This window comes from Pelophylax lessonae (genome assembly GCF_965119305.1).
Source record: "Pelophylax lessonae genome assembly, chromosome: 2".
NCBI classification, from domain to species: Eukaryota; Metazoa; Chordata; class Amphibia; order Anura; family Ranidae; genus Pelophylax; species Pelophylax lessonae.
In genome coordinates this window covers 115153831-115174493 of record NC_138769.1, presented here as the reverse complement: position 1 = coordinate 115174493, position 20663 = coordinate 115153831, and the positions used below count along the sequence as shown (strand labels likewise).

General features: G+C 41.3%; 1 protein-coding gene across 2 annotated transcripts in view; it reads left to right on the top strand.

Moving 5' to 3' along the window:
• P2RX5 (purinergic receptor P2X 5) overlaps window positions 1-20663 on the top strand; it is a 91380-nt gene that overhangs the window by 57450 nt on the left and 13267 nt on the right. For both annotated transcript variants that reach the window (XM_082245842.1, XM_082245841.1), the window contains exons 5-10: window positions 4330-4426; window positions 7545-7625; window positions 11597-11735; window positions 13843-13979; window positions 16744-16837; window positions 18574-18639. In XM_082245842.1, the coding sequence (XP_082101968.1) occupies window positions 4330-4426; window positions 7545-7625; window positions 11597-11735; window positions 13843-13979; window positions 16744-16837; window positions 18574-18639 (614 nt within the window). The remainder of the gene's footprint in view (window positions 1-4329; window positions 4427-7544; window positions 7626-11596; window positions 11736-13842; window positions 13980-16743; window positions 16838-18573; window positions 18640-20663) is intronic.

Here is a 20663-nt window from a genome sequence, read left to right as displayed (position 1 = left end):
GTACAGAATAAAGATGAGCAAATTAAAGAATAATAGAACAGAGAAAACACTTATGGGAGGATTATAACTTATAAATGAAAGAAATTAGCAAATTAGTGCAACTAGGAATTCATTAACAAATAATAAAAAGTATGGATCAGCCGTACTGGGTCAGGATCGAGCAAGGTTTGGCAAAGATGTTAAACCCAAATCCCACTGAAATCAATGAGAGCTGAAATCAAAAATGCCCATTTGCTGGGCTAATAGGCAAGGGGTTGTCAAAAATAGGATGGGATGGACATTGCCTTGAGGGATGTGTACCAATTCAAAAACAAATCCAATTAACTGGGAGCAGTGATTTTTTAAATGATTACAGTGAAACATTAAAAATGCCTAATTCCTTTAAATAAGATGCCCTGGGTACTGGGCTAATCCTGACTATGAAGGGGCCCATCTCTGTGATGTAAAAAAAAGTGGTGCCAGCAAATGACATTTCTCTGCTGGCTTTCAAAAAATTTACACTGTTTTGTTTTTTGCTTTTTAATTAAAAAACCTGGCTGGCCAATGGGAAAACAATTTTAAAATGCATCTCCCAGTCCTGTTAAGGATTCAGATGTCTAGGAGAATCACATTGAGAAAAATGAAACTTTACTTGAAATAGAACTAGAATTATTAAAGTAGATCTAAACTAAAAAATTAAAGATTTAGAGTGTTATAGGGATATATGATTTAGGGTTTATTGTAGCTAAGCAGTAACCGGAAAATCAATATTTTGGCTTGAATTCTTCCTGAACGATAGCACTAAACTTCCTGTTCCTAGAGGCCTCATATGGAGTGTGGAATCATCTAAGGCACTGCTGGCTCTGACTGCTAGAAAGGTTTGGTGATGACAATAATGTGCTGCTCACTTGTTCCAAAGAAAGATGTACCTGAGGACCTGCAGTGCAAGGATCTGCTTCTACTTCACTCAGTGGATCTTTGCTTTCTGCACCTCAGCTGCTGCTTCTTGATTATTCCCCCAAAAGTCATCAGATCACCAGTCTTTGAGGGAAGGTCTGACACAAGGAATTCCTGGTTTTACCAAGACGCGTTGAACTGTGTCTTAAAGTGGTTCTAAAGACAGAAGGTTTTTTACCTTACTGAATTTTTTCCAGCCCATAATGCCTGCACACCACCACAATGTGGTGCTGTGAACTGGGTACACAGGAGACGAGGCATTTCGCTTTGCCATCTAGTAGGACTGCACTGGAATAACTGCCCACAGTCCAAACTTATCCAGTGTAAATGAAAGGTTTATAGTGATATGCCATTTTTAGATTGGTGGGTTCAGCGTGCCCTAGAGGTCATTGGTACTTAGAGTTGGATGGATATGAAACAGCAATATTACTTTGGTTAAAAGGACATTCTTCATGGTCAATGTCTGTTATTGAGAGAGCCTGGAATGGATATTTAGAACTCTGAAGATAAAAAAGTGCAAAACATCAAGAGCTTATACAAGGTACAATGATGGTTCAAGGACAGCAAAGTTGGCAAAGTGTTCTTGAGCTATTCTTTGTTGGCAGAAAAAAATGGGAAAGTAAATGGTAAGAAAAATAATTAATTCTGGTTTGACTATATTTAGCTGTAAATGTCTAATGAAGCATAGAGCTGGAGATAGCACAGTGCCTGTCTGTGATGGTAGAAAATTAGCAGCCGAGATAATTTTGTATTCAGGGAAGAAGTTTGTCTTTTAAAAAAAAAATCCTCTTCCTCTGTTGGTAAGTAGGCAATCAGTTCTTCTCTTCTGCTTTAGTCGCTGAAGCATTTTGATATGTGCAGGGGTGCAGGGGGGGTGCAGTCTGCACTGGGTGCCGACACTCTGGGGACGCTTGGCTACCTGACAATTTTTTGTGTGACGTAGTCCTGCATCACTTTTGCCTGCCTGATAGTTGCAGTCAGAACCAACGGGAGGCTTCTTCTCTTTTCCAGTCTCATGGCACAACTGAGGAAAAGATTCCCCCTCATGCTGAACTGCTGTTTCTTTTGAGGTCTGTGAATTGTTGCTGCACATGAAAAGGTGTCAGGAGCACTGCCTGTGCACACTGAAGTACTGTCATGAATCTGTAACCTAAGGGTTAACCTAGCTCAGACTAATTTCATTAATTGGCAACAGGCTGCCTTATTTAAGCACCTTCATGCTGTCTGATCTGCAGCTCCTCCTGTGTACCTGAACCTGAAACCTGTTGTATCCAGTTGTATTCCTGTTGACCATCTGGCTTGTCCCTCACCTCGCTTGTCTGCTGCCCGCCCTGACCTCGGCTTGTTTGTGACCACTCTTTTGTCTTATCCCTGTCTGCTTATCTGCCACCGGATCCGGACCTGTTCACCTCCTGGCAGGGCAACCCAGAGGACCGCGACCTGGTGCTATACACGTAGCAAAATCCATCCTCACCACCAGAGGCTCTGGTGAAGACCGGTTGGCACTTAGATTCCGCACTTCAGGTTAGCCTGCGTCTACTGCCTAGGTGACTCGTCTGTGCTCCATCCCTGGGTGAGCTAGAGGCTACCCTCTGCACGTCAGGCTCACCTCCAGAGTCCTGACAAAAGGAAATTGGGGGGGATTTGTACTAAAATTTGTATACCAGTGGCACCCTGACTTGCACTCTCTGCATTACGCACTCCTGACCTCTGAATTCTGTGCATCAGGCACTCCTGAACCTTGTACTTTCTGCAATTCAAACAACAGGTTTCTTTTAACCATTAAGACACATTAATAACATTCATCGGTAGTAAACACCACTCATAGTGTGTGTGTACCCATCGTCCATATACCATGTCCACTCACAAAAGTGCTCGCCCAGCTTGCCTCCGAGAACAGCAGAAATTTAAGATGAATGGCCGCACGCACATTCCTTGTGAACATCGACTTCTTTATTGATGTTGGAGTTATGAGTAAGCGCTATCTAGCGCTAGTGTGAAACGCATCAACATCTAGTCTCATCTGTTCTTTATGCTCCTTGTGCTATTGAGATATTTTTTTCCTTGTATTTTTATTATGCATCAATAAAGAAAGCAACATCTAGACTAGTTGTGCGGCCATTCATTTTCTACAATAATAACATTAATTTCATTAAAGATTAACTAATCTCTGAAAGCTGTGCCCAAAAATATGAAAGGCAGAGAGCAAATGGCTATTTACCATAATTGCTGGTGGTCTTCCTGCAGTGATCTGTTCACATTACTGGCTTACCAAGCCTTGTTCTGTACTGTCTCTGTAGAGGTAACCCCCTTGGCAGAGGCAAGGCCTTTGCACATGTCAGAGCCTCCAGCAAGGAGAAAAGTGAGCAGCACAGTGATCTTATCATAATTTCTCACTCCAAATCTCTTAAAACTGGAGTGCCTTGGATCTCACACTGCAGATAGACAGCAATGAGGCTGTAGACACTGGTGTGCCTAGACAATGCCAGGACAAGGTCCCCCCCCCCCAAGATGTATGACATTATATGTCGGCAAAAATCCCCTTCCCAAAACATTGAGCGCTAATCTGCATGCTTAGCTCAAATCCTCTCATTCCACATATGCTCCCAGTGCAACTGCCCCCCCCCCCCAAAAAAAATCCCATTCTCTAGCACAAAACCTAAACCCTTCAAACTTCCCCTTTGAGCACAAATCCCCCCTCCCAGTACAAATTCCCCTCACCAATGCCCCATTCTAGCACAAATCCTACCCCCCCCCCCAAAATGTCCCTTCCTAGCACAAATACCCCCAATTATCCCTACAAGCACAAATCCCCCCACCCCCTCTCAACACAAATCCCCACTCCTAGCACACCTCCCCAAATTTCCCCTCCTTTAACAATTCTTACCTCCTGCTGCCCCCCCCCCCCAAATTCTCCCTCTCAACACAAATCACCTCCCCTGATCCCCTTGGGGTGCCCCTTAACCTCACATGACACCACAGTGCCCAGGGCAGCCGCTCCCCTCCTGCCCATCCCTTGTCCCGACCCTGGCCTAGACACCCTCACCTATCAGGAAGTGTTTTGTTATTTTTAAGAAGGAATTCCAGGCCAAGGGTAAATGTTTTCAGGGTACTGCTTAGGCCCAGGTACATTTTAAATGTTTACTATAACATAAAAAATCTTCACTTTTTGAGTTCAGGTCCACTTCTAGCTGATCTATGTTTTATATACTGTATACTTCAAGTACCATTAAAAACATTTTAAGTTCCTTTTTATAAAAGTCTATTATATTTGACTGAAATCAAGCTTTAAAGCTATAGGTAACATTTATACCTTTCTCTGAATACGTACAGTATATAGTAAATCTGTACAGGTCTTGAGCATTCATCTGCATAAATTGACTATCATTGCAGGAGTGAAGACTGGCCGCTGCCTAAACAAAGAAGAAAACACAACTGGAACCTGTGAAATATTTGCATGGTGTCCCTTGGAAAAGAAGCAGAAGTTGAGGTAAGTTTTCTGCATGAACAGCAAAGGCTGTTTTGCCGTACAAAACTGTTCTCTGGATACAGTATATGGATGATCCTTTTGAAGGGTCAAGTGTCAAACAAGAAATCAAAAAAGTGTCCATAGATTTCAGGAAGCGCTAAATGTAATCATGAACATCCAATCAGTGTTAATTTCGTCAACCAAAATGTTTTCGTCAGCATCATTTTCACAGTGACGAAAACAAAACAAAAAGTATAGCACATTTTCGTCCACTGACGAACACTATGACGAAAATCAATTCCTTTTTCGTTAATGAACAAACACGAAATTAAAATGGCAAGGAGGGACGTTTACCCCTCATGAACTTCCGGTTTCTCTCACACCACACGAGTGTCTGCTTTCCCTTCTCACTGAGCCTGGGCTACAAACGTCTGGACAGCACCTTCCCCTAGAACTGTTCTCCCTCCCTATGCCCGTGCAGCCTGTCCGTGCACTGTGTATGTGAAGGGGATGTGTGGGCCGGAAAGTTTCAAACAAGCAGCCAAAATATAAAGCTGGGGACTCAGTGAGTGAGCAGTTAAGCACTGTGATCATACTCTCCCACTTCTCCTTCAATCCCTTCCTGCCATCTCTCCCCAATCTCTCCCCCTCCTCCTCTTTCTTATGTTGTCCCCCAGCAGAACCTTTCCTTAACTGCAAGCAGTGGCGGCCCGTTCATTGTGGGTGCAGGGGCACCGCCCCCCATCCATGCATCCGGCCCCCTAATCTACATGCATGGATTCCAATGTTTTTATTTTTTTTAAGCACCTGATTAGAGCCAGAGGCTCTAATAGCCTTAAAAAAAGGAAGGGCATGGGGCACAGAGCACTGCGCCCTGAGCCCACCCAGTTGTGTGACAATAGCGAATGAATAGTCGCTATTGCCACACTGATTCTCCCGGCCAATCAGGAAGTGAGTCCTTGGACCTGTTTCCCGATTGGCCACAAGGAGAAGGCATGCTATTGGTCAATAAGGGGGGAGGAGACGGCCGCCGAAAAGGAACATGAAGGAGTCTGAGGGGGAAGCCGCTGCCGCCGCCACCTGTAATTCTGGAGGAACAAGGTAAATAAACTCACGGGCTGGTGTGGGGGGGGGGGGGGAAGAGATGTGGTGGTGCAGGCTGGAGTGATATGGGGAGCAGGTCCATCAACCGCCCCCCCCCCGGCTGATGGAGCACCAGCCGCCACTGACTGCAAGCATGGAGTTTTCTTACTTCAGGCTATAATAGTTCTTGGTTCTATGTGCATTTACATTAAGTGGGCTCATCATGCCATTACCTTGAGGGATTGGCATTTAGGAGGTTAAAACAAGGCAGTGAGCAAATGTGATATCACCTCCTCACCGTCTGTCAAATGCCTCTGAAAAGTGACCTGAGCATGGATCACTTTTCAGTGGAGTGACAGTGCCTGCTGCAAGTGTGAACAACCCTTTTGGTTCACATTTGTATGCTGTGGTTTGGCCGCAGTGGTGGTGTACTCACAGTTTTCCTGCATGTTACTCCTGGGTATAGCCACAGTCCCATAGACTACTATTAGGGTGCACATTTTTGTCACATTTAATGAAAGCGCACCAAAAGTCCTGCATGCTGCATCTTTGGTGCGCTTTCAGAAAACCCTGCAAAAATGTGTAACCTAATAGTAGTCTATGGGACTGCGGCTATAACCAAGAGTAACATACAGGAAAATGGCGAGTACACCACCACTGCAGCCAAACCACAGCACTGTGCATTACAGGCCTCCTTAGACCATCCAGAGCAGCTAAATCTGTATCTGTGAGTTTGTGCAAACCTTAATGCCATAAATAACAACATATTAGAATTTTTTACTGAGGAGTATATAATACGTTTGGAAAATCTAGAGAAATGCTTAAGTATCGCATTACAATTTAATTAAACACATTCAATTTTAGTAGACTAAAATGTAGGGCAATTTAGTCAACTAAAATGTACTGCAGATTTAGTCGACTAACTACGACTAAAATTAAAACAATTGCAGATGACTAAAATGGGACTAAAACTAAAATGGCATTTTAGTCAAAAGACTAAGACTAAAACGAAATCGAAATTTGCTGCCAAAATTAACACTGCATCCAAATGATAGTCCCAAAAGTGTCTAATATAAAAGTCCCCAATAGTTCACTAGTGTGTCAATAGTGTAGATAGGGTTAATAGTGTGAATACCACACTTAAATCTGTCACCACAAGTGCTCCACCACTCCCATTGTAAGTATCACTCACCAGACAGTCACACGTGGAATACAGGTATAACCATGAAGAGGACCTTCAGCTTACCCGCCCTCCATTTTTTTCTCCACCCCAATTACCAGGGGCAGTTTGGATATTCACCCAGCCATTGGATCCAGCGTTGTCCCGCTGATATCCTTCTGTCAACAGACACCTTTGCGTCCCATGCTGCCATCTTGCTTGTGACATTATAGCGATGCCGCCAGCTCTTCAGCCGGGTTCAGCTGGCATGACCTGTCACTACCTTCTTCTAACATACTGAATGATAGACTTAAAACCTCCTGGGATATCTGACATTCATATCCAAGGAGGCCCAGCAATCACTATGCACATCACTCATCTAGGCAAATAACCTGCATTGAGGGGTGGAGCCGAGCTGTTTGCTGAAAAAAAAGTAAAAAAAAAAAAGAAAACTCCCTATTTCTGTAGAGAAGAGGAGGGTTGGAGCAGAGGGAATCTATCAAAACGGGTGAAGTTCTGCTTTAATAAATCAGCAGCTTATTCAAAACCTGAGCAGTGTTTTAGACAATATTTGAGCTGATTTGTAAAAAAACTACAAAAAAATATTAGTTTCATCTTTTTAATTTTTTGGGGAAAGCCTATGTTTGTCTGTTACGCACAATTGTACCTTTGTTTTTCCAGTTTTTTTTTTTTTTATATTCATCAGCCCACCAATATCTGTAAACTTCTTATAAATGGCACTGCATAGATTTCCACTAGAACTCTAGATATGTATTAGTGCTGAACACAACTATTTTGATTACACATTGGAATACATTTAATTTGCTTTACTTGTTTCCTTTGTATTCTTCATTTTATTCTTCATTTAATATTTTTTATTCTTGTATTTATTTGTAGAGCACCACTTTTAGGAAAAGCAGAAAACTTCACAGTCTACATTAAAAATTCCATCCGTTTTCCAAAGTTTAATTTTTCCAAGTAAGTGTTCTTTTGGAAGGCAATTAAACTATTACAATGTGGTTTGCATTAAAACAGTTCGAGTTGGCTTTGATTAATGTTTAATTTGTTTATTTACATGAAAGGGGAGGTTTCTGCAGAAATCGGGAAATTGAATCTTAATGTGTGGGATTGTGGACTTTTTGAATTGTGAGATCATTTGAATGGAAATACCTCATGTATTTGTAATATGACAGATGACTCTAAAAACATGTAACCAGAATATCAGTAATATTGCTGAAGCCAGAGGATAAGAATAATAGGTAGGCAACTGGGAACTTTAGAAAGTAGTCACCAATAGCATACTGATTTTACTGATTTACTAAACGATAGGGACATACCAATGCCATGTGGCGCATGGTGAAAAATCACAGTTGTATCATAGTACCTATTATGTATTGCCAATGCTCATGGGCATGTGCACGTGCTGTAAGTTAACAAGTACATAAGGAACATTCATTAACAGACGTGGTTTGCTAAGAGTGTTGACTTCAGTGCCCAAACCTTAGTTCGTTTTGGTGCAGTCTTGCTTCCTTTCACATAGTAGTGATTTGGATAGAGGATTAAGGGGAACCTTTACGCAGATGCTTCCAAGAAAAGGGTAACAGTTTTCTTTTGCTGTATTCATGCCCTCAGGTAAACAAGGTCAACTATGCTTCCCATTGTTACCATGTCTAAATGTTGCACTCAGGTCCTCAGGTTGACCTGCTGGGCTGGTGTTGTCTTAGAAGGAGGGCTTTATACTGCTGGCCAGGTTTTCCTGCTCTTTTCAGAGAGTTACTGCCCCCTACAGGTCGTACCAGATAATAGCTGCCCCTGGAGGAAGTGGGAAGAGAATTCCAGATCTACTGTCAAGATGCAGCCGTTATGCTGCCGGTTTGCCCCTTTGGTAGGAACCCTTTTGAGGTTCCAAGGGGTCTGGATCTTTATGGACTCTATAGCTGCCAGTTATGGACTTACTGCTGTTTGTGGCTTAATTGTTGTCTTCGTAGATTTACTGCTTCTATGGATTCTTTTCCGGTTATGGGTAGCGCCAGCTGCTTAGGGTACAGTCACTTTGTGCTGAAGATGTCTTGGAGAACTGTTTCTACTAAAGTGTTTAAACTACTTTAGTAAAGAACTTTGTTGTTTTGTTTAACTGCCTGGTCTGAAGTACTGAAAGGGGTGCATGCATGGCATATAAAAAGAACAGGGCTTACAACAAGAGGACTGAAGTTAGAGAAAATGCTAGAGAGACATAAACACGGGGTCCTGGGAAGGAGAACAAGCATGGAGTTATGACATTTTGGAGAAGTGTGTTTCCTGCATCCAGTAACAACATATAGAATATTGTCATGGGGAGTGAGGTGATGGGACTGCTGAGTTGGTGGAAACTGATACATGTTCTGTGGTACCAGCTCAGAAATGCTGCACACTGGGAGGGACAGGTGTTCTATAACAGAAGTTGTGTCCGAAGTGCTTAGTGTTACCAGTGTAAGAAGTATGGCCATGGATTACAAGGAGTTAACTGTGTAAATGTACTACTCGCTTTAAAGCTTGGAGCTTTGCCTTAATGTTGAATTCACATGACCGCCACTCCGGCCTGTGTGCGGCCTCACAAGCATTAGTGAGTGCAGTTTCACAGTGTCCCCACTAGGGCACCTTAAGCTCTGCCTACAAACAGACTATGCACACTAAAGTGTTTGTAGATACTTAACAAACATTGAAACAGAGCCTTAGTTGCCAATGTTGCTATAGATACCATGGGGAAATTGATCTCAAATGTCACAACAGAGGCAGCCTGACAGTCATCTGATGTAAACACATAGCAGATGTTTCTAATCCAGTGGTGGTCAACTTAATGGTCAATTATAGGGGAGGCACAACAACAGTGCATTTCTGTGCATTGATAGTAATATTAGCTACTAAAATTGGTGGTCATTGGTAGTGTATTTTAACATACACCCCTGCTGCATCGGTGGTCAATGCAGAGTTTTTACCACTTCTTCCCTCTGCATTGGTCATCAGTGGCAGTGTTTTTTACTGCCCTAACTTTCCCCATCCTTCATAATATTGGTGGTCAGTGCCTTGTTTTTGACACCATCCCCCCCTACAACGGCACTGTGTTTTTTAAACGCCACCCTTCCCATTGGTTATCAGTGCCAGGGATTTTTTACCCCCTCACTCCCCTAGCATTGGTGGTCAGTGTACTGTTTTTTTTTTTTTTGTTTTTTTTTAACATCCCCTGTATTGGTGATCAGTAGCAGTGTTTTTCAATCCCACTCCCCTGCAGCTCTATAAAGTCAACAGGTGCCCGGCAGGTTGGGGACTCACCCCCAGACAATGTGAGCGCATCCCACCCCGTCTGACAATGGCTTTAATGCCTTAAGCTGCTGTATACCCAAGGTGCTATCACATTTTCCAATGTATTCCAGAGCTGGAGATGATTTTTTTGACGGTTCTGCTTCTACATCTAAGCACTAAAAGTGAAAGTGTGATCTCTATAACTGATCCAGGTGTGGTGAGATGGCTTAGCTTACTTTACGGTCTCAGTAGCTTGGCAGACAGCAACCCAATCCAAATGACATCCTGCAGAACCTAGAAAGCTTTAACCCTAAATTTGTGCAGATCATAACAGATGGACATCAGATAGGTCATAAAATCACAGTGGGGTTGATTTACTAAAACTGGGGAGTGGAAAATCTGTTAAAAATGTGCATAATAACCAATCAACTTAAGCTTTGGAAGCTGATTGGTTTCTCTATACAGCTGCACCAGATTTCACACTCTCACGTTTTCGTAAATCAACCCCACAGTGTCTAGCTCTAGCAGAATACAGTACATGTGGTGAATGGAGACTTAAGCTGGATACACACTATACAATTTTCTTTACATTTTTTCCTTTGGATTTACCAAAACCATATAATATGAGGTCAGACCTAAACACTTTCAATTTATATGCAATCAGGCAGGCCCGTGCACTACATAGTTGAAGGTAAATCTACCAACAAAAGTTGTATAGTGTGTATCCAGCTTAAAAGAAGAAGGAAGGGACCAACTAGACAGAGCATCCCCTAGCTTTGGATTGAGGAAAGCACACAATTATTTAAAGGCAAACAAATAACAATGCATGTGTAACATGATAGGAATCAGGACTGCTGGGTACGTGTATAATCAAGATCATGTGACCCCTGTAGGAAAAACCCCAAAACTCATGGGTTTCAGTAACATTTTGACTGTTGAAGCCATTATTTATTAGACAAACATGTAGGTAGACAGCCATATTTGGAGAGCAATCCAGTTACATTACATTCTTTGATATGATAAACCTTGCTCTAACTGGCTAGGACACCTAATACAATTTATACATTCTGAAGTGGGTGGCACCTAGCTATCTAAAGTTTCTTTGAAGTCACATCTGAGTCTTTGGTGACATTCTTTGATATGCAGATGGTCATTAACATAGACTCGTCACTTCCAAGCAGTTTGGCTCTTTGGAGGAACAGGTCTTCAAAAGCCTAGATAGCAATCTAACAGCTGGAGTAACACTATTTATCTTCACACCGATTTCTCCCTGCCCTTTTCATTTTAGTAATCAAGCCGCATATTTCTTTACGGGAGGTTTCCTTTGAGGCAGGTTTTTGGCGATGAGGACACTTACAGAAGCAAAGATTAGCTATACAGAAAAATAAAACATAGTTCGAATCATTGTAATTGCTTGGAAAGAACTGTATATTTTCTTCCTGACAACTTTTAATAATTCATATGCATTTACCAACCTAATGGAACTTGAGAGAAAATAAATACTATTAATACACATGACAATTTCTCAGTACTGCCATACAGCATCACATTAGTCAAAAGGTGGAGTTTTATTATTTTTGTCTCTCTATGTATTTCATATTTCAAGAAAAAAAGTAATCTTCCTAGTGGAAAACACTGATGTGATGTATTGGAATTGTTATGTTTCACAGAACGAATGTTCGTGATACAAAGGATGGCTCCTTCCTGAAGACCTGTCGGCACAGTAAAGAGGATCATTATTGCCCCATCTTCCAACTGGGGAAAATTGTCTCTTGGTCTGGAAGTGACTTTCAGGATATGGCACTGGAGGTAAATCAGATTAATCCTATAAATAGTAAAAATGGATCAGACTATTTCATATTTATGGTTTTATTTCAAAAAAATAATTAGTTACCCCAACATTTCATATTTCTGAATCATGCCTGCTGTACCATGTATTTATATGAAAAAGTCTCTTGTCCTCTTTGTATTTCTTCCTTTGTGTGAAATCCCTAGTGATCCTGCCAGTCCCTCTGCCTTCTTCCTATTAAAAAATGACCACACTAAGCAAGAAAACACACCGTGGTCAGTTCTCTAGCTGCATTGGGAACTCGGTGTGCTTCTGCTTCTCCTCCCCCCAGCTCCTATGAAGCTGAGAACAGACGGAATGTGATCACTTATGAAAAGGGGGGAAAAAAGTGTTTCTAATGTATTTTTATATCTATACACAAATTCTTTGCCTTTCATTTATATTTTAACCACTTCTGGACCGGAAGGATTTACCCCCTAAATGACCGGGTCATTTTTTTTGTGATACGGCACTGTTTTATTTTAACTGACAAACTACATGGTCATGCGATGCTGTATACAAATAAAATTGATGTCCATTTTTCCCACAAATAGAGCTTTCTTTTGCTGGTATTTGATCACCTCTGCGATTTTTATTTTTTTGCGCTATAAATAAAAAAATAAGACAATTCTGAAAAAAAAAAAAACAATATTTTTTACTCTCGGCTATATAACATTATTATTATTAATATAACATTCCCAATAAAAAAAATTTAAAAATCAAATTTTTTTTAATCATTTTAGGCCAACTTGTATTTTGCTACATATTTTTGCAAAAAAAAATCCTTATAAGTGTATATTGATTGTATTGCGCAAAAGTTATCACGTCTACAAACTATGGGAAACATTTATTTAATTTTTTTTTATTTATTTATTTTTTACTAGTAATGGCAGCGATCAGCTGCTGGACCCGATGATCGGCTTCCTCTGTGGCAAACGGGCGCGCAAAACGACGTACAGTTACGTTGTTTCGCGGGACAGAGCCGACCTGCAGCAATAAAACTGTGGGGGGCGGTCTTTAAGTGGTTAAACTGAATGGGCTGTTTTACAAGTTGAGGGTTTACATATGCTTTCATGAATAATTGTACTTTTAAGACAATTACCTTTTCCAATATATCTATGGATATCACGGGGTAGTGTAAACATTGCATTTTTTACATTCAACAAGTCAGTAACTGCACCGCCATACAGCATCACATTAGTCTAAGTGCCAGTTCACACTATAGCGATCTCCGACATTGCATGTGATTCGCACCGCACTGCTCTGCAAATCACATGTTATGTGATGTCTGTGCCCCAATCATGGGGCATCCTCAAACAGAAGGTGGAGGAGCCAAGGTCTCTAACATCCACCAGCTCCATGATGTCGTCATGGAGGAGTGGAAGAGGACTCCAGTGGCAACCTGTGACGCCCTGGTGAGCTCCATGCCCAAGAGGGTTAAGGCAGCACTGGAAAATAATGGTGGCCACACAAAATATTGACACTTTGGACCCAATTTGGACATTTTCACTTAGGGGTGTACTCACTTTTGTTGCCAGCAGTTTAGACATTAATGGCTGTGTGTTGAGTTATTTTGAGGGGACAGCAAATTTACACTGTTATACAAACTGTACAATCACTACTTTACATTGTAGCAAAGTGTTATTTCTTCAGTTTTGTCACATGAAAAGATATAATAAAATATTTACAAAAATGTGAGGGGTGTACTCACTTTTGTCAGATACTGTGTGTGAGAATAGGACATTAGATTGTAAACTATTTGAAGGCAGGGACTGATGTGAATTTACAGTATGCAAAATAACTGCATAACTTGTTGGCGCTGTGTAATTAGCTGTAATAAATAAATAAATGCTGTATAAATTACAGAATTAATCTGTACAGTGAGTGCCATTAGCACAGGATTTCTTTGCCCTCTTGTGGTCAGTGTAGGAATTGTACATTATCTTTGTGCTAAGATTAACATTTTCTTTTCATGCCATTTCTTTTATTGCTTGTCTTGTTTTATTTCCAAATTATTGTAATTGTAATGTAAAATATATATGCAAGCATTGCTAGAAAACGGATAACATTGTAAATATCTTGTGTCAGGGTGGTGTTATTGGAATTCAGATAGAATGGGATTGTAACCTGGACAAGGATACTTCTGAATGTCACCCACGCTACTCTTTCACACGGCTGGATAATAAATTCACAGAGAAATCTGTCTCCTCTGGCTACAATTTCAGGTATTGCTGCACAAAAATTACTGCACGTTTAGGCCTGATTCACACTAGTGCGACTTTAGATGCAACTTGTGTCGCACAGAATCGCAGTACAATGGAAACCACATTATTCTCTATGGTGCCCTTTCACATCAATGCAGTTCAGGAAAATGCATTTTTGGAAAAGGTGTGGGTGCTACTTTGGTGGGGTTGCTGCATAATTTTGGCCCCATGGACTTCAACTGAAATTCACCAAAAACACACGTCAAACAATGTACATGCATTTTTGCAGAATTTGTGTAGGTTGGTAAGGAAATAGCACCCTCCATCATCCTAACAACCAATGAGTCGAGTCATCCCTGCTCTCAGTTGTGGATTTCTGACTGACAGCAGAATGTAAATAAAGGAGCCCTCAATAAGAATAACAAACGGTGTGTGGGGGTCCCCCCACACTCCATACAAGGCCCTTCAGGTCTGGTATTAATTTTAAAGGGGGACCCGTGCCAAAGAAAAACAAAAACAAATGGCGTGAGGTCCCCCAAAATCCATACCAGACCCTTATCTGAGCACACAGCCTGGCAGGCCAGGAAAGGGATGAACTTACACCCCTCTCCCCTTCTGAACCATACCAAGCCATGTGCCCTCAAAATTGGGGGGGTACCCCCTGGCAAAGCTCCTTGTCCCCATGTTGATGAGGGCAAGGGCCTCTTCACCATGACCCTGGCCCAGTGCTTGTGGAGGTCTGTGGGTGGGGAGCTTATCAGAATCCACTTTAACAATAAGGGTAAAGATACAGACTTCCCCCATGTGAAAGAGTAAGGAGTACATAGCATCCCTACTCATTCACAAAAAAAAAGTGGTAAAAAAGGCACAAATGTTTTAAGTCCTTTATTAAAACCATTTCAAAAATGTCCCATGTTGTACATCCATTGTCAATCATGTTGTCCAGTGATGCAGATCCACATCAATCACAATAAATGATGGCCCCCAAACCCAAAGAGCCTGGTAGGGTTGTAGGGAGGCATGAGGCATGACAGCAGAAATCAGTCACTGGCTGTTAGGATGCTGGCAGGTGCTGGATCCTTAACGACCAGCATCCCTGAGCTGCAAAAAATCCCCTAGTCTCCTTCCTCTTCCAAAAAAAAATGGATGTAGCATGAAAAGTGCATCAAAAACATGCAGTGTCGCACTACAAAATAGCACTGATGCCCTAGCTGCACTAGTGTGAACCTAGCTGTATCTACATTTGATGTGAGCATAAATACATTGTATCTTTTCATTTTAGGTATGTGGGATATTTGGATTGCCTTAGTGTATCACTTTAGCAACTGAACATTGATGTAAAATTGTCTAACATTTATCTCATATAGTAAAAGGGTCAAATCAAACAAAAGTGATATTGATAATCAATGAAATCAGTGTGCTACTAATGATATCCAGAAACCCAGTGTAGCTCTACCCCCATAGAAGCAACTGGATAGGATGTGTTCTCTGTTCTTTGCCTCAACCTTCCCAAGAGCCTACGCTCCTCTAACAGATGATTGATTGTACAAACATACAAAATCACAGGAAATCACTGAAAGTAATACTTAATGCCCAGTATTAGTGCTATATCAAAGAAAACAGGCACCAAACCAGGTAGTAAAGACAAATTTAATACATTGTTACCTAATATGGTTGGTAGCTTGGCAAGCATAAAATGGATTAACAATGGTAATAATACAATTTAGCATACAAAGTGATAACCAGTAAGGACTAGGCATAAGATGACATTTGGCATCCAGACGAGCATTTATAGCAGCAAGGCCACCTCAAGTGCAGCAGTGAGCAGCAGTAAAGATTAATCTACCGAGGGCTGAAACTATACAGCCAGAGTGCATTTATGGTGGTGATGCTAGTCCTAGATTGACTGGGTATGCACTGTCCAAAAGAAAAGGAGGATAGTAGCGGAGGGGGCAGGGAACAAAGGGGGCTTGTAGAATTAATATTACAGGTAGGGCAGTGATTTGAGATGTTCTGCTGCCAGGTACTATTGAGGCCCTTTAAGAGCGTTGGTGCATTTAATAACAGTTACAGTTAACCTGCATGCAGTATAGGTACAGTATAGTCTCAGCACAGGTACAAGGTAGATGTGGTTCAGATGCGGTAAAGGTTTGGTATAATGTGGTATAGGGTCAGGATAGGTGCAGTACAGTATGGGTGCATTATGGGTTGGGTACACGTGTTGTCCTGCTCTCAGTGGCTTAACCCCTACTAGCAGTATCAGAAAAGGGCAAATAGCCCTTTCACCAGTCCCCGGGATGCTGCAGTGACCTCTCACTGTAGAAGGGGGCCCGCCTCAGTCTCTCCCCGAAAACCTCCTGTAATTAGTGCTGGGAAGCATCGGATGAGTGGACACTCCAGTCTCCTTGCAGCAGCAGTGCAATTACTGTGATCTTGGTGGTGCTGCACTGCCCCATGGGTGTCCTCACTCCCAGACTCAGATCTCCTCTGCTATGGTCTCCTTATGGCAGGTGAAATCCAGGCAAAGGTGCTCTCTCTCTCTCTCTCTCTCACTCCCTTGGCGCCAAGAGGAAGAACTTTCCCACGCAGTTTAATAAAAATCATCTATCCACTCCTCCTACTGCACAGTGCCTCCATAGTGTAAGGAGTCTTTTTGTCGCAATATCTGGCTGCCATCTCAAACTACAACTTCAAATTTTTATATCAGAAGAGTGCCCTTTTGCACAATCCGACTTCTAGGTTGTTAGCCATTATGTGTTTTCAAAAACATATATTTTTCTTTAAGATATGCCAAATATTATCGTGATGTGAATGAGACGGACTACAGAACGCTGATAAAAGCATACGGCATTCGTTTTGACATCATGGTGAATGGAAAGGTACCAATATTTAAAATAGTTGATAATATTATTCACTTGTTCATACATAGGTGCAACTCTCCAAATATTCCAGGCCACTGTCTGCTGTTTCAGAGATCTGACTTGTATCTTAGGCAGACTTCTGGGAAAATTGGTGAGCCAATCACACAAGCAGGAAATTATGTTTCTGGCGGGGTGGTCAGTACACATTCTGTGTACAGAACACCTCCAGGTAGCCATATTGCATTTTCAGAAAATTACAACAGATCCAGATTGAAAAGGAAAGGTAATTTTTAATAACATTCAATTTACAATACGATTTGTGCCGTGATTGTATGCACTATATTGTTTTTACTTTATTTGCTGATTTTTTTCCCCCACTAAAGTGAAGTTACCCTTTAAGTACACCCAATTGAACAAAGCCTTAAGCCTCGTACACACGTACCGACTGTTGGCCGTGAATTTTCGGCCGCCGCCCGATCGGCCGATTATCGGCTTGTTAGTATGATGCTTCCGACAACCGACTCCGACGTTTCGGCTGAACAAAATCTGGTGTGCATGCTATAAAATTTTTGTTGGCCGTCACCAGAATGGCCGATTGTTCCTCAGTCAGTACAGATTTCGGCAGACAAAAATCAGTTGAGCAAGACTGGGCATGCTCAGAGAAGAAAAAACACACGAAAAGTAAACCAGAACATGACATCACTTCTGCAGTTGGTTGTTGTTGGCCGACAAAATTCGTGTGCAGTCTAGAGCACATTTCAACCAACACAACAACACTGGACAAAAGACGGCCGATCGGTCTGCCAACAATCGGTACATGTGTACGAGGCTTAAGTCTGTACAGAAGGAGATAACAGATTGGATTAACCAATAATAATCATAATAATATCTAAAATTATAGCAAGTGAGTGGATATGGCCAAAGAAATAACAAAAATTCAGATTTAAAGAAGAACTCTAGTCAGGTGTAAAACATACTATTTAATCTACTTATAAATTAAAAGTTTTTATTTGGAAACTGCGGGGAAATGTTAGAGCCACTGGAAGTTTTTTACTTGCGGCAGATCAAAAACTGTTGATCTGCCAGAAAGCCAGTGAGCTCCTAACTTCCTGTTTGAGCTGACAACCCTGTGGGGTTGATTTACTAAACGTGGACAGTGTAAAATCTAGTGCAACTCTGTTTTTTTTTTTGTCAAAGCCTCACTGAACAAGCTGAAATTAGAAGCTGATTGGCTACCATACACAGCTGCACCAGATTTTTCACTCCCCAGTTTTAGTAAATGAACCTCATTGCCCCTCCTGCACTGAAATCTTAAATAGGCTCTGCCTGACCCAAGATGGCTGCCAGAATTACATGGGGCAGCAGCATCCTATCAAATAGATTCTCCAATTACCCAGGAAACCAGAGGAACCATGTTCCTCTTGACTTCCCCTCCAACTGAAATGCCGCTGCTGACGAGCGCCACCTACAGTAGAGAAAATACACTGAAAGTTATTTTTCTGTAATTGCAGCATTTTAAAGGGATAAAACATTGGGAAATGTGTATGTTTTCTAGAGATTTATTGCCTGTTTTTATTTTACCAAGTCATACACCTGTCTGGGTCTAAATCAGATGATGCTAATCTTACCAGGTATGGTCAGTTATCTATGTGCATACTCTGCTTATCATTAGCCGTATAGAATAAATTCTGTGTGTTGGAAAACACAATATAAAATGTGCACCAATAATGTGCATTTTCTGTTTATTTTCACAGGCTGGAAAGTTCAATATCATCCCAACAATCATCAATATAGGCTCCGGCCTGGCCCTAATGGGTGCGGTAAGCAGATCTGAAATGTTTTAAATTATCTCTAAAGCTGCCTACAATACAATTGTACAATCTACTAAATTTAGGTAGAATTGCAGAAATAGAAGTGTGTTTGGGTTCACAAGATCCAGACTATTTATAGCTTTTCAACAAAGTTTTATTACACAGTGACTGGATGAGTTGGAGACATTTTTATTGGATCCATGCAGATGCAGATTGGCGGCACATCTAACAATCTCTTAGTCTGACAAATTTTCTGTAACCACTTCAGCTCCGGAAGGTTTTACCCCCAGCCTTAATGACCAGGCTATTTTTTGCGATACGGCACTGTGTTATTTTAACAATTGCGCGGTCGTGCGATGCTGTAGCCAAATAAAATTTATGTCCTATTTTTCCCACAAATAGTGCTTTCTTTTAGTGGTAATTGATCACCTCTGCGTTTCTTTTTGTGCTATAAACCAAAAAAGACCGACAATTTAAAAAAAAAAACAAAAAAAACAATATTTCTTACTTTCTGCTATACAACATATCCAATAAAAAAAAAAAATTTAAAAATCTAATTTCTTCATCAATTTAAGCCAATATGTATTCTGCTACATATTTTTGGTAAAAAAAAAAAAAATCCCAATCAGCGTATATTGATTGGTTTGAGAAAAAGTTATAGCATCTACAAACAATGGGATAGATTTATGGAATTTGTATTTATTTTACTAGCAATGGCAGTGATCAGCAACTGATAGCAGGACTGTGACATTGCAGTGGACAAATCTGACACTAAGTGACACTTTTTGGGGACCAGTGACACCAATACAGTGATCAGTGCTAAAAAAATATGCTCTGTCACTGTACTAATGACACTGGCAGGGAAGAGGTTAACATCAGAGGTGATCAAAGGGTTAAATGTGTTCCTAGGGAGTGCTTGCTGTGTGGTGGGTGATTGTACTGTGGGAAGACAGAGATCCGTGTTCTTGCTTTGTAGGAACACAGGATCACTACCTTTCCTTCTCATGGAATGGCAATCTGCCTTGTTCACATAGGCAGACTGTCGTTCTGCCTGTGTCCCAAACGATCACCGAGGTCTAGCGGACATCACGTCTGTAGGGTCCGCTGATTGGCTCCCGCTGTGTCCAATCACAGCAGTAGTGGGTAGCAGGCGCGTGTGCACCCCAGACCCGGAAGTGCAAAGAGACGTACAGGTATGTGATTCGATGAAATGTACATGGAGCTGTCACTAAGCGGGTAATTTTGTCAACGTATTTTACAATCTGATTATACAATCCTTATACAGTTTCTTTTAGATCAACCAGAAGCTATGTAGTATGAGGGTCATCCTAAACATTCCATCCAATTTTTGGTAAATATGACATACTCATAAAGACCGGTAAATCTAAGGAGAAATCGTAATAAACATAATTTAAATGGCTTCACAGAATATAAAGAGTAATTGGTGTGACCATCTCCCATATCTCCCAACTTTTTGAGATGGGAACGAAGGACATCTACTAGCAAAAGTATGAAGGCATAGGGCACACCCCCCTGCCACGCCCCCCTTAAAGGATAATTATACAAAAAGTTATTAGTTTAACTCGCAAGTGCTTTTGTTTACCACTACTATTCCTTTATACTGGCTTTTGAAATCTACAAATGCAGCAATCTTGAAATCGGATGAAAGGTTTAGCACTGGGAAACATTTTTGATAAATAAAAAGTGAATTTTATATACAATTATATAGATCATACCAAAATGAGGGACAAATGAGGGGGAAAGAGGGACAGAGGGGCTTTGCTCCCAATAAGAGACAGTCCCTTGAAATCAGGGACAGTTGGGAGCTATGATCCCATTATCCTATGATCCCATTATCCTATGATCCCATTATCCTATGATCCCAATAACTATGGGACCATTACTATGTGAGGCACATTACTGCAGAGGCCTATAGACTTGATCACTTGTTCAACTCAGGGCAGACAATGGCAGTGTAAAATGGTGAAGTCTCCACCTGAGATCCTTATTTATATTTACTATTCTTAAATACA